Here is a 12,005-nt window from a genome sequence, read left to right as displayed (position 1 = left end):
GGAAATAATTTAGAGGTTTTTATTTGTTTTTGTTGATGTCATTTGTGCACTTGCCTAAAGTATGGTATTGCGCTTATTCTCGTCCCTCATCTAAAAGCTGTTTGCCAGACCATGCCAGGCCTTAGGGACCGCCCCACATTTAACGCTTCTTTTATGCTTCAGCAGGTGCAGTGTGAAGGCCAAATCTACTTGAAGACAGTGCTTGTTGTCAGATGGAGGAAGTGTTGCTTGTGCTATTGTTGGTCTACCAGCCAGAGTTCTAACATGCAAAGTTATGAAATGAAACTGAGTGTTAACAGCAATGCCCACTACAGCCACTGTACTTTCAGGTTTCTCCCATCCCTCATAAACTCCACTTATACTTCTTTCCCTATTCTGGCCAACTTGTCAACCAATCAGCATCTGACTTGCAGATCATCCATGTACACATGCAATTGGGAGACAGGTGGGTGAAAACACCTTTGAACAGAAATGCAAATGCTGATGAACAATGTTGACTATATAGTGTCTGTTCTTGTTCATAATACATCTGGCACAAACATTATTGTGACTTACTGTGCTGGACTGAAATAAAATGACCCAGCAGATGGTGCAGTTTTAAAACGGTTCACTGAAATTTATTCTGCTGCTTTTTTTCTTTTTCCTTTTTTTGTTTTCATCCACAAAGACACACATCTTGTGTGACACACATCTTGTGTGTCTTTGTGCATGCATGTGACCCCTGCTCTGACAATGAAAATGATTAAATTAGTAGCATTAAATTGTCAGTCTCTTAAAATCCATCCATTCTCTTCCGCTTATCCTTATCAGGGTCTCAGGGGGGCTGGAGCCTATCCCAGCTGCCACAGGTCGAGAAGCAGGGTACACTCTGGACTGACTGCCAGCCTGATGCAAAAAGATAGACAACCATTCGCACCTATGGGTTATTTAGAATCAACAATTCAACTAACCCCACTAAGTGCATGTCTGTGGACTGAGAGAAACCCACTCAAACATGGAGAGAACATGCACGCCACACAGAAAGGCCCCCATATTTTACGTTCTACTATAAATATTACACATACACAATAAATACACATTTCTAGATCTTTCCTGTGCTCTTGGGGGGCTCCAACCTGCTTATCAGTTTGCTTATGCTTCGGGGCCAGTTATGTTCACTAGGGACACACTTGAAATTCATCCAGTTAAAGTACACTGTTGTCGCGGCCATATTGAGACAGAGGTCTTGCATGAAAGCGTGGCGTTATAAGCTGTCAGCTAAGGGTTGCGGGTTGGTTAGTAGCCTGCAGATGCAACTCATATATTCAGCAAGCTAGCAAAATCCAAGGTGTTGCACATGATTTTTGATGGTGTTTAGTGGGGCTATTTAACATGTGAGTCCATCAGGATTGACTTTTGGGGCTGCCGTTAGATAGACCAGTATCTGCACTGGTACTGAATTATATGTAAGGACGTTTTGTGTGATTGTGCGGTTACAAAAGGCCAAAATAGGCATTTATTATTTTTTCAAAGCGATAATAAATATTTTTCATTCTTCCGTAAATTGCTTTTATTTTGAAAAGCAGTATTACGTACACTGAATTTATTTATGTGACTAGATGCTGGCTTTTAATTCACATTATGCACAAGGACATGCTGTTACATGCACGCAGGCAGAGCGGCATGAACTTTGCAATCAATAATGACTCAAGCAGTAACATACAGTGGCTTGCAGAAGTATTCGGCCCCCTTGAACTTTTCCACATTTTGTCACATTACAGCCACAAACATGAATCAATGTTATTGGAATTCCATGTGAAAGACCAACACAAAGTGGTGCACACGTGAGAAGTGGAATGAAGATCATACATGATTCCAAACATTTTTTACAAATAAATAACTGCAAAGTGGGGTGTGTGTAATTATTCAGCCCCCTGAGTCAATACTTTGTAGAACCAGCTTTTGCTGCAGTTCCAGCTGCCAGTCTTTTAGGGTCTGTCTCTACCAGCTTTGCACATCTACAGACTGAAATCCTTGCCTATTCTTCTTTGCAAAACAGCTCCAGCTCAGTCAGATTAGATGCACAGCGTTTGTGAACAGCAGTTTTCAGATCTTGCCACTTTGTGTTGGTCTTTCACGTGGAATTCCAATAAGATTGATTCATGTTTTTGGCTGTAATGTGACAAAATGTGGAACAGTTTAAGGGGGACGAATACTTTTGCAAGCCACAGTATATACACATATCTATTTATTTATTAGAAAGAGTTTAATTTTCTATTTTTGTCAATAGTTAGATTTGCTTTCCTCGCATTTGAATGAATCAGGATATAATTTTGTTGTGCTTTTGGCTTAATTACAATAAAAGATTCTGATTCTGATTTAAAATTTAAAAACCGGTTTGGAGTAATTTGAATGAACTTAAATATGATTTGGAAATAAAGATTTGATCGCAGAGTTGTAGAAATGCCACACGTGACCTTATACAAGCGAGGACGCTGTCATATTTGAGTAAGGGGGTGTAAAAGCCGAAGAGAGTGTTTGAGTGCTGCTGAGATGTCTGACTGTATAACTGGGTCATGCATTGGCTTCAGGCTTCAAAGCTTTCAGAGGAAATGCAAAAAGACAGATGTGTCTTTTCAGTGTTGTTCACATGGATGTGTTAACAGAACAAGCAAAAAGTAAATTAAGTACTTCATTTTCTATTTCGGTGGTCCTGGATATCATCAAATATGTTGTCAACGCTTCCTTAAATATCACCCCATGCTGCTGACTGAGTGATAATACCTCGTGAATAGCACAGAAGAGGATTAGTAGTTTGGATTATTATTTTATCATTCAACAACTGGATTAATTTCATTGCCTCATCCCCAAAGTGTAAAAAGTGGACACAATTAATGAGAACTTAATTGTGTCCACTGATGCATGATTTATGTTCCGATATCTGTAGTGTTTGTAATCTCAACGGAACAATTGGGGGTCATATCTGCGATTGCCTTTTCTTCTCCTTCTGCTGGCAGGTCTCAGAGATAATTGTTTATGTGTCACCCACAACAATATATAGAACAAGGGTGAAGCTGGTCAGGCAGCATCTGTTATACTTGATTTTGAGCTTTGCTTTCCCCCCTTTTTTTATTTTTTGGTTGCATAGCTCAGATGAAAAAGAAAAACCATTATCAGACAGCGATCTAACCAGCATTACTAACAAACAAGAGCAAACGGCACAAAGAGGAGGCCACAAAAACCCACACCTGAAACTATGAGAGGCTCCTGAAGCTGCGGTTAAATTCTTTTTTTGCTTTCTTCCTATGAAGTTCTTGTAAGCTTCGTATGTTTTGGAGTATTACCGCCCCCTCCTTATGTGCACATAGCCTTGCCTCTGCTAAAGCATCTTGCATCTTGGAACAATGGACTATCATTCACTGTCTGTGTAGGAGGGGGGTCTCGCTCTGGGGTGCTATCTGTTGCATCCTGTTAAAAAGGCTCATGACTTGTTTGCTTTCAGCTGATGGTGCAGCTGTTATGATACAAACGCCTCCATCAAAACATCTGTTGTAACCTGACCATGATTCACTGCGAGCCTTATAGTCCATGCTGCTCTATTTTTATTAGGTACATGCGTTCAACTGCTCATTTATGCAAGTACCTAATCAGCAAATAACATTACAGCAGCTTGACGCATTTAGGCATGTAGACATGACCAAGATGACCTGCTGAAGTTCACACTGAGCATCAAAATGGTAAAGAAAGAACTTGGCATGATTGTTGGTGTCAGATTGGTTGGTCTGAGTATTTTAAAAAACTGTTGATTTACTGAGATTTTCCCACACAGTGATCTCTACGGTTTACAGAGAATAGTGCGAGTGAGGAAATATCAAGTGAGTGGGAGTTCTCTGGGTGGAAAAAGGCCTTTCTGATACCACAGGTCAGGAGAGCATGACTGCTATAAGCTGAAGGCTGGAGTCACTCAAATAACCAGTCATTACAATCAAAGTAGGCAGAAGAGCATCTCTGAATGCACAGCACATTGGGCCACAGCAGCAGAAGAGCACACTGGGTAGCACTCCTGTTAGCTAAGCACAGAAAACTAAGGTTACAACCAAAGTCGGACAGTAGAAACCTTAAAATAAACAACATGAAACAACATTCAAAGATTTATTACCACCCATACTGTAAGAGTACTGGACAGTCACATGTCTGTATGATTATGGAGGGAGTTATCTAATGTTTGACCCTAAACACTGCTTCTGTCTCCATCCCATTTGTGCTTTGCTCATCATTTAAAGCCCCCATGCTTCGCTCAGGAGCAACATCTGTCCCCAGACAGCCACTTTGACTTTAACGTGCTTCTTTCTGTAATACATGTAGCGTTGCATTAACACAATCATGTACATGATTCTGTTTATTAATAGTAGCTGAAAACAGAAATGAAATAGCAGCTAACATGCATTACTGTGATGTTTTGACCTAGTTTCATTTGACCATATCATTCAACTATATCATCACATGCACAATTACCGCAGTGACAACCTTTCTGATCTATACTGAAGACAACAGCAACAGCCGCTCTGTGTCTTTGCTTGTTTGGTCTGGTGTCTAATTTTACATTTCTGTCTGTTTACCTGTCTCTGTTGCAGTTGCAGTTTTCAACTGTCTGCTTGTAGCTGAGGATGTTTTAATGCAACTTTCATACAAGATTAGAGGTCTGGATTTGGACTGGGATTTGCTGCTGAGTTGTGCTTGGGATCATTGTCCTGTTAGAGGACTCAGTTTGAGCGAGGCTTTAGCTGTCAGACAGGTGGCCTCACATTCGACTCTAGTATACTTTGGTACACAGCAGAGTTCAAGGTCAACCCAAGGTAATGTTCCCAGGTCGTGTGCCTGCAACAAGCCCAAGTCATCACCCCCCCGCCACCGTGCTGACAGTTGATATGAGGTGTTTGTGGTGATATGCTTGTTTAATTTTAGCCAAACGTGGTGCTGTGCATTATGACCAAACATCTCCACTTTGATCTTTGTTCCAGATGTCTTGTGGTTTGCTGAGATGCAAGTTTGCAAAGCTAACCCATGCTGCTCTGCTCTTTGAAAAGAGGGGCTTGTTTTAAGGAAACACTTCCAATCAAGCCATACTTGCTGTCTTTTTCTTTCACGAACTTTAACGTTTAACATGATAATTGAGGCCTGTAGCGTCTGAGATGTAACACTTTTTGTCACAGACCTCATGAGAACATAATGTATTAAAACCCACCTGAATGCTCCAGATCAGCAAAGTCCCCTTTTATAGAGGCTCTCACACGTGCTGATGATCAATTGATGATTAGCAGCATCTCGCTGCTATCTTTGACAATCAGAAGCAGTAAGGGTGCGTTGAGTGTTTGTTAAAGAGATCATGACACGGTGTAATAGGTCACGTGTGGGTTACACATTTGGTTGACAAGCACCTCAGTTAAGTTCCAGGAGGAAGCACAGATCCCTTTGGGATTACATCAAGAATCCCATGTAAAAGGCTGGCAAAACAAACCAGCAGAGCTTTCTGCTGTGACTAAACGTGGCTGTTAGCGTTCATCTGAGACTTAAAAAATATTTTTTAAAGGTGTAAAGGGTTATTATGATACATTATTATATCCTTATATCTAAAACCTTTGATGTGAAAGCCTCTGTAGAGTATAAACACTGTGACCAATGTGCTTTAGCACTAATGTTCTGATTAAAATGAAGACCCTCCAGTTTAGTCATTGGCTGAATGTTACTTGACAATTAGAAGCAGTTGCTTGTTGCGCTTCCCTGTCTCGGCACTTCTACCTTGATTCCACTTCTACTTGATACTTTTTCTCTTGTGGTTTGATGATTAGTGTGTCAAAGGATTGCATTCAGCATGTTTCGTTTTCTTCTGGGTATAACGTCTTGATTTGTTTGGACATTGCTGCAGCTATGGACCAGAGGGCTTTGTGGTTTGCTCTGTTTCTGCCTCTGTCTTTGAGTTTTGACACTGAAGGTACTGTATGATTATACACATCCAATCAGTTTTAAAGTCTTGTAAAATAACAGCAGACTATAGCACTGATCTATTGTTCTTAAAGTAGCCTTTAACCCCTTTTTTGGAGACAGTTGGCGCAATTAGGCCAAACAGATCTTCATTACATCTTCTTTAATTGCAGAGACGATCATGAGAACCATTGGGGAACAAAAAGATGTCACTCCACTTTGCTCCAAGTCTAGAGTGGATTACATTTGGATAGTGTGCACGATAAAGACAAAAGGGAACAGGGCAAAAGGCTGTCGTCTGCAGTATCAACATGGACGGGGCTTTGAGAACGAGTGCGACTCCAGGTTCAGGCTGGTAAAAGAAAACCGAGTCGTGTTTCTCCAGATGATCAATTTAACAGCAGAGGATAGAGGGAAGTCCACCTGTGAGTGTTCCCGTAGCGATGGGAGAGATATTATCCATCTCCTTATCTCGGCTGAAGGTGCGTGTTTGCTTTGTTCTTTCTCTCATACCTGTTTCTGTTTGCCTCCTATGCTGCTGTTCAAGTTGTGCGCAGACTGCTGTTGAATAAATCGGACCTGCATCACAGACTCATTCTTTTGAATCATGACTAAAATGAAAACTAATTGAGGGACATTAGCTCTTGTACTGATCCTAACATTAAAACTGGAGGTAATGTCTAAAGTCTGGTTTTACGGTGGTTTTACTCTATTTTTCTACATTTTCTAACTTTTTCTTTTGTGATTTTTCTCTAGAAGCTCACACTTCTCCAGTGAGGCAGCTGATGTCTACCACTGTGATTTGTATATGTACTGGAATTGTCATTGTAGTCGGAGTTGTCCTTGGATTTATCCTGAGACAAAATCACTGCAGGTGAAAATTTGTTTCTTGTACTTTAAATTTAAGCAGTTTGTGTTTACAACACACAGAGAAAAGAACTGCAACTTAAACAACTGGACAATCAGTAATCAAACAATTTTAGTTTGTAAAGATGATTTAATTGTGAAGATTAGAGAGAACATTAGACACTAATTTCAATCAAACTGTATGTAACTGAACCTGTAATAGATTTAGGATTACCTCATCTGTTTCACTTAAGCATGGCTCTAACTGTCACTTTTGTTCACAGATACCCTACAAGGAAAGAGCCACCTGTATCAATGGTAAGTGAATCCTCTTGTTCTTTATTCTGTTGTTCTGCGTTCTTATAACACAGTAAAAAAAATCCAGTTTATTGTGTGCATTCCTACAAACTATACATTTAGAAATCTAGCTAGCCCTCTTATCCAATGCAACATAAAAAACTTGGAGAGATGCATAAATTCTGTATAAGTTAGAAAATATAAGTTGAGAAATGAAACCACTTGAAAATCCACTCAGTTAGTTGGCAGCTGGCACTTCACCATGTGCACATGTCACTGCAGCAGTGCACTTGTTATTCAGAGAGAAGGTGTAACAAAAACAAAGTTACACTTGGCACCGATAAAACCTCACGATTGTTGCTTAGAGGATCAAATAAAAATGTTCGACACTCTCAAAAACGTTGCCTGTGACAGTTATGCTGCCAGTGTTTAGAGCATAATGCTTTGGAGGAGCCCACTTAAGACAAACAAGGATGTCTTTTAAAGGATGCACATCTTAGAGACAGAGAACTGAGAGTCGAAGGGATTTTTCTTTCCTTTCAGGGTCAGTAGTGAGAGAGAAAGACCAGGGGGACTTTGGTAAAGCGAACAGATCAGACTTTCAGTATGATTCAGGTTTCGCAACAACACTTGTAGCAGGCCATGAAACATTTTTTCCAGCTTAATTATGTGGAAACCTTTATTTACCTTTAAAATGCTCGAAATGTCACGATTTGGCTTAAAGTCAGACACAAACCCGAGCCAAGCTTCACTGTGAGGCGGATGGTAATGTCCCTATAAATGCTACAAAAGGAAGAACCACCAAGAAGTACAAAACTCCAGAAACTAACAGGGCATGAAGAGGCCGAGGAAAACTCATAAGAGACACAGCGAGGAAATCAATGGACAGTCAAGTGCAAAATGAACAGAGACCGAGCACTCGGTAATTACAATAGAACAACAACTGTCCAAAAGTTTAAGCACCAAAATATAAAGAAACCTCAGTTTTCCATTCAAGTCACTGACCCTAAACACTTGTTTGAACACTGGTCTAAACACTTTTAGACCAAAATGATGTGGAGACGTTAAATCTGATAGTCACCTTAATATATAATAAATATAAAGCAAGCTCTTATTGGTTGAGCTGCAGTCTGTGTTCCCTGCAGCTCAGGCCACCGAGATACTCGCTCAGCAAACACAAATGGGGTCACGCCTGCATGCAGGTCAAAGGTGACAGTCTTCAATTTGAATTTAAGCTGATGATACTCTTTGCAATCACTTCCCAAATCCCACCTTTATGCTAGCTTTAATCTGGCAGAAGCAGAAGAAAGTTGGGAAGCAGCCATTATTGCTCATGTAACATCTGCTTGCAATGAAGCTGGCCAAAGCCCACAGAGTGAGGGCGAACCTCAGCAGCACCATCACAGGTCTCCTGATCACAGCCCAAGTACATAAGCTCATAGTGTAAACTATTATGTGACCTTGTGTTTTTTAAAGTGAGTCACTGGCTGCCAAATATATATGGAAAGTTTGTTTATGAGCACAAAAACCTTACACATTTGGATGTTTTTACAGGGTAAAATCGATTATGATGCTACATACACAAGCCTTTACCGGGAGACAGATGAGTTCTACCAGACTGTGCGATGTCAGGCTTACAACAGCGAGGAGGCGACAGATAGAGATGCAGCCATCACTACGGTGACCGCCCAGCTGAAACAGGAAATAGACAAAAGAAAGAGAGATCAAAGTTTTGACATATATCAGAATATACTTTTTTAAGAAAGAACGATTTCTTTTCAGTTTTTTTCTTTTTGTTACAGATGTGTTCATATCTTCAGCTAGTTTTTCGTTAAACTAAACAATGGAAGAAAACCACAGAGCAAGCTTTATATCATTAAATCATTATTTTTTTGCTATGTGCCTCTAGGCCCTCATTTCAATGCAATAATATATGGGATCTGCTTTTAGGGTTTTATATTCATTCAAATTAAAAGCACCTGTTTTTAACTTTTTACACTGCTGCGTGTGAGTTGTGTTGTTGTGGCCAGTGTCAGATGTTACTCCCACACTTATGCACGTGTTTACAAAAAAACAAAATCACCAAACGTCAACCACAAACTAAATTGACCACAGACGTCTTATATGAAACTTGAATAAGAGCCGACATGAAACATTTTTGCATTCATGCACCTGAAAGTGAGAACTGAGAAGTTGAAGTTTACCCATCAGCCTTTGTGAAAAAGAGAGTTTCTCAGGACTCCTCTGCACTCCTACGCACCACCATCAAATAGTTTGTAGAAACACTTCTAGCTGAAATAACTAAGTAATCATTTTCTGTATCGGTCGTTTAAATCATTTTTATATTTTTACAGTGTTGCTTAAGTTCATTGATGTGTGGGGACTTTCTTTTGGGCCTTAAGGTCCTACCGCTGCATTTAAGTTGAGCTTAGGTCTAGATTTGTGGTGTGCTTGGGATTATTTTCCTGTTGCATGACCCAGTTAGGGCCAAGCTTTAACTGTTGTACAGACAGCCTCACATTTGACTGTAGAATACTTTGCTACAGAAGGGTTCATGGTCGATTCAGAGTGCCACGGTCCTGTGGCTGCAAAACAAGTGCAAAACATCTCCTCCCACACCGTGCTTGACAGTTGGTGTGAGGTGTTTGTGCTGGTTGGCTTTGCAACTTTGCTACCAAAGTTGCGGGTGCACTGCCATCTTCTTTTCTCCTGGCAAGCTTTCCAAACAAGCCATACTTGTTCAGTCTTTTTCTAACTGTGCTGTCATGAACTTTAATATTTAACATGCTAACCGGGTTTTTACATTTTTCGCACGATCTGAACTTGAGGTGAATTTCTTGAGAGGATTGTGGCAGAGTATCAGCACAAACCTGAATGATCCCGACCTGAAAAGTGTCAAAGCATCTGTTTTTATATAAGTGCTCACACTTTATTTATTAGACTGCATTTGATCAGCAGTACGTGACTGCTAACCTGTCCCATGGAGAAAGCAAGAGTGTGTTCAGTTTTTTCACAGGTCTGTGTAGAGTGCTGTGAAAGCCTTTTAATTCACATCACTGTATATGAGACTTACAGGAACTGATGTATTTTAACAGGAAAGTAGAAGCAGTCAGGTTCACTTCTGTTTCAATCCACGTCACACCAGGTCACGTACAGGTTACTGTACCTTAATACAGAGTATTAAAAGAACAGCAGGTAGACTTGAGTTTAATCTCTTAGGCTCTATGGACGGATGGAGACGTGGATGGCTCATTCTTCTGCCGCTGTGTGTGTGCGCTGACAGCAGAGGTACGGCACTAAACCTGTTTTACGATAGAAAACTCTACTCTTTGTACTGATGTTGGTAAAATGTTAATTTTGTCCTTTTCACTCAGTGACTCTTGTGAAAACCACTGGAAAAGGGCCAGACATCACTCCAGTGTGCACCAGTCAGAACTTGACTTTGGTTTTAGTGAAATGTTGGATCAGCACAGAGAGACACACAGGGGAAACCTGCTGCCAGCTATACAGACTACAGCAGCCATTAAAGTGCGGCTGTGACTCCAGGTTCACGCTGACAGACGTGAATCACACTGTATTTCTCCACCTGACCAGTTTAACAGCAGCAGACAGTGGCAACTACACCTGCGAATGCTCATATGAAAGAGAAACTCAGGTTTTAAGTCTTAATATCACAGTGAAATGTAAGCTTGTTTGGTCTTTTTTATATTTTTCAAGATAATGTTGATCGTCTCTGATTTATTTTTTTTGCGTCAATGTTCAGTAGAGGACGACACGTTTTCTGGCATGAAGTTCATGGCAACAGTCATCATCATCTCTGCTGTTGCTACGCTCATCATTGTGGTTGGGATAACGTGTTGTGTCACCCTGAGGAGAAATCCTCCCAGGTGAAAACTTTTTAACTTGTAAAATAACACTTCATGATTTGAAAATGTCTGATTTTTTTAGCTTCTTTGAAAGCAGCATGAAGAGATGCCCACATTAGCAGGTTGGAGGTATTTAATGTTCACCCTGTAAACTCTGATGTTTTTATTCTAACAGACAAAACCAACCAGGACCATCTAACTTAACCAGATCTGAAACTCTGCAGACTTTGGTGAGTTTGACGTAGTTCTGTTTCACACTTCTCAAAATGCTTAGGGTCATGTGACAGCGTGTCTATTTTCAAACAGCACTGTAATTAAATATTATAATAAATATTAAATATGTTTAAATCCGAAATGTTGTTTAGGATGAAGTGGACCCCTACATGAGCCTTCAACACCCGACCACTGATGTCTACCAAACTATCTCGTCAGGTCGCCCCCAGCATGATGCTAACTCCAGTCCAGCTACCTGTGATGTCACAGTGATGTACATTAATACTCAGGGAATAGAAGGAAAAGAGTTACATGTTGATTATGCAATCTATGAAACTATCAAGTACTAAGTTGGAAGTATTCAATATCCACTTAGTATACAAGGTGCAGATAATATCTGTTTATAATATCTGTAAAGTAAAGAGAGATATTTTGTTGTACAGAAAATGGGTCCTATAGACTAACATGTCAATCAGAGGGTAGAAAATGTGCTTAGAGGCCTTTTTGTTCTTTCTTTCTATTTTAAAAAACTTTTTTTTGCATTTTATGTAATTCTGTGTGAAACCATCAACTCGACAACTGTGAATCTCAGACAAATCTATATTATTATATTGCTTCATGTCTGTTTGTTTGATTAAAATCACATTTAATAAATACAGAATTTCTAATAAAGTATTTTTAATCTGAAATCAATCACCTCATCCACACAGCTGCATCTCACAGACCAGAGGATTTTAAAGCACCAGGGTGTACATGTGTCTGGTTTAACATGCGTGTGCATTAATCCTCTGTTGTTGCTTTGAAATGTTTTACAAAGATCAA

At 40.0% G+C, this 12,005-nt stretch overlaps 2 protein-coding genes across 2 annotated transcripts; both read left to right on the top strand.

Annotated features, from left to right (window-relative positions):
* Positions 1–5,826: 5,826 nt before the first annotated feature.
* LOC146360634 (uncharacterized) lies at positions 5,827–9,679 on the top strand. Its single transcript, XM_084921238.1, has 5 exons — positions 5,827–5,971; positions 6,135–6,443; positions 6,718–6,835; positions 7,092–7,125; positions 8,659–9,679. The coding sequence occupies exons 1-5, from the start codon at positions 5,908–5,910 to the stop codon at positions 8,863–8,865; spliced, it is 732 nt and encodes a 243-aa protein (XP_084777364.1). The 5' UTR covers positions 5,827–5,907; the 3' UTR covers positions 8,866–9,679.
* A 568-nt stretch (positions 9,680–10,247) lies between these two features.
* On the top strand, positions 10,248–12,005 carry LOC146360633 (uncharacterized). The gene is made up of 5 exons (XM_084921237.1): positions 10,248–10,392; positions 10,479–10,787; positions 10,868–10,991; positions 11,146–11,200; positions 11,336–12,005. The coding sequence occupies exons 1-5, from the start codon at positions 10,329–10,331 to the stop codon at positions 11,531–11,533; spliced, it is 750 nt and encodes a 249-aa protein (XP_084777363.1). The 5' UTR covers positions 10,248–10,328; the 3' UTR covers positions 11,534–12,005.

The sequence above is a fragment of the Perissodus microlepis genome, chromosome 23, assembly GCF_051167445.1.
Source record: "Perissodus microlepis isolate ML-2025 ecotype Zambia chromosome 23, ASM5116744v1, whole genome shotgun sequence".
Lineage (NCBI taxonomy): Eukaryota > Metazoa > Chordata > Actinopteri > Cichliformes > Cichlidae > Perissodus > Perissodus microlepis.
The sequence above is the reverse complement of the archived record's forward strand: the minus strand, read 5'-3'. Positions and strand labels throughout refer to the sequence as shown.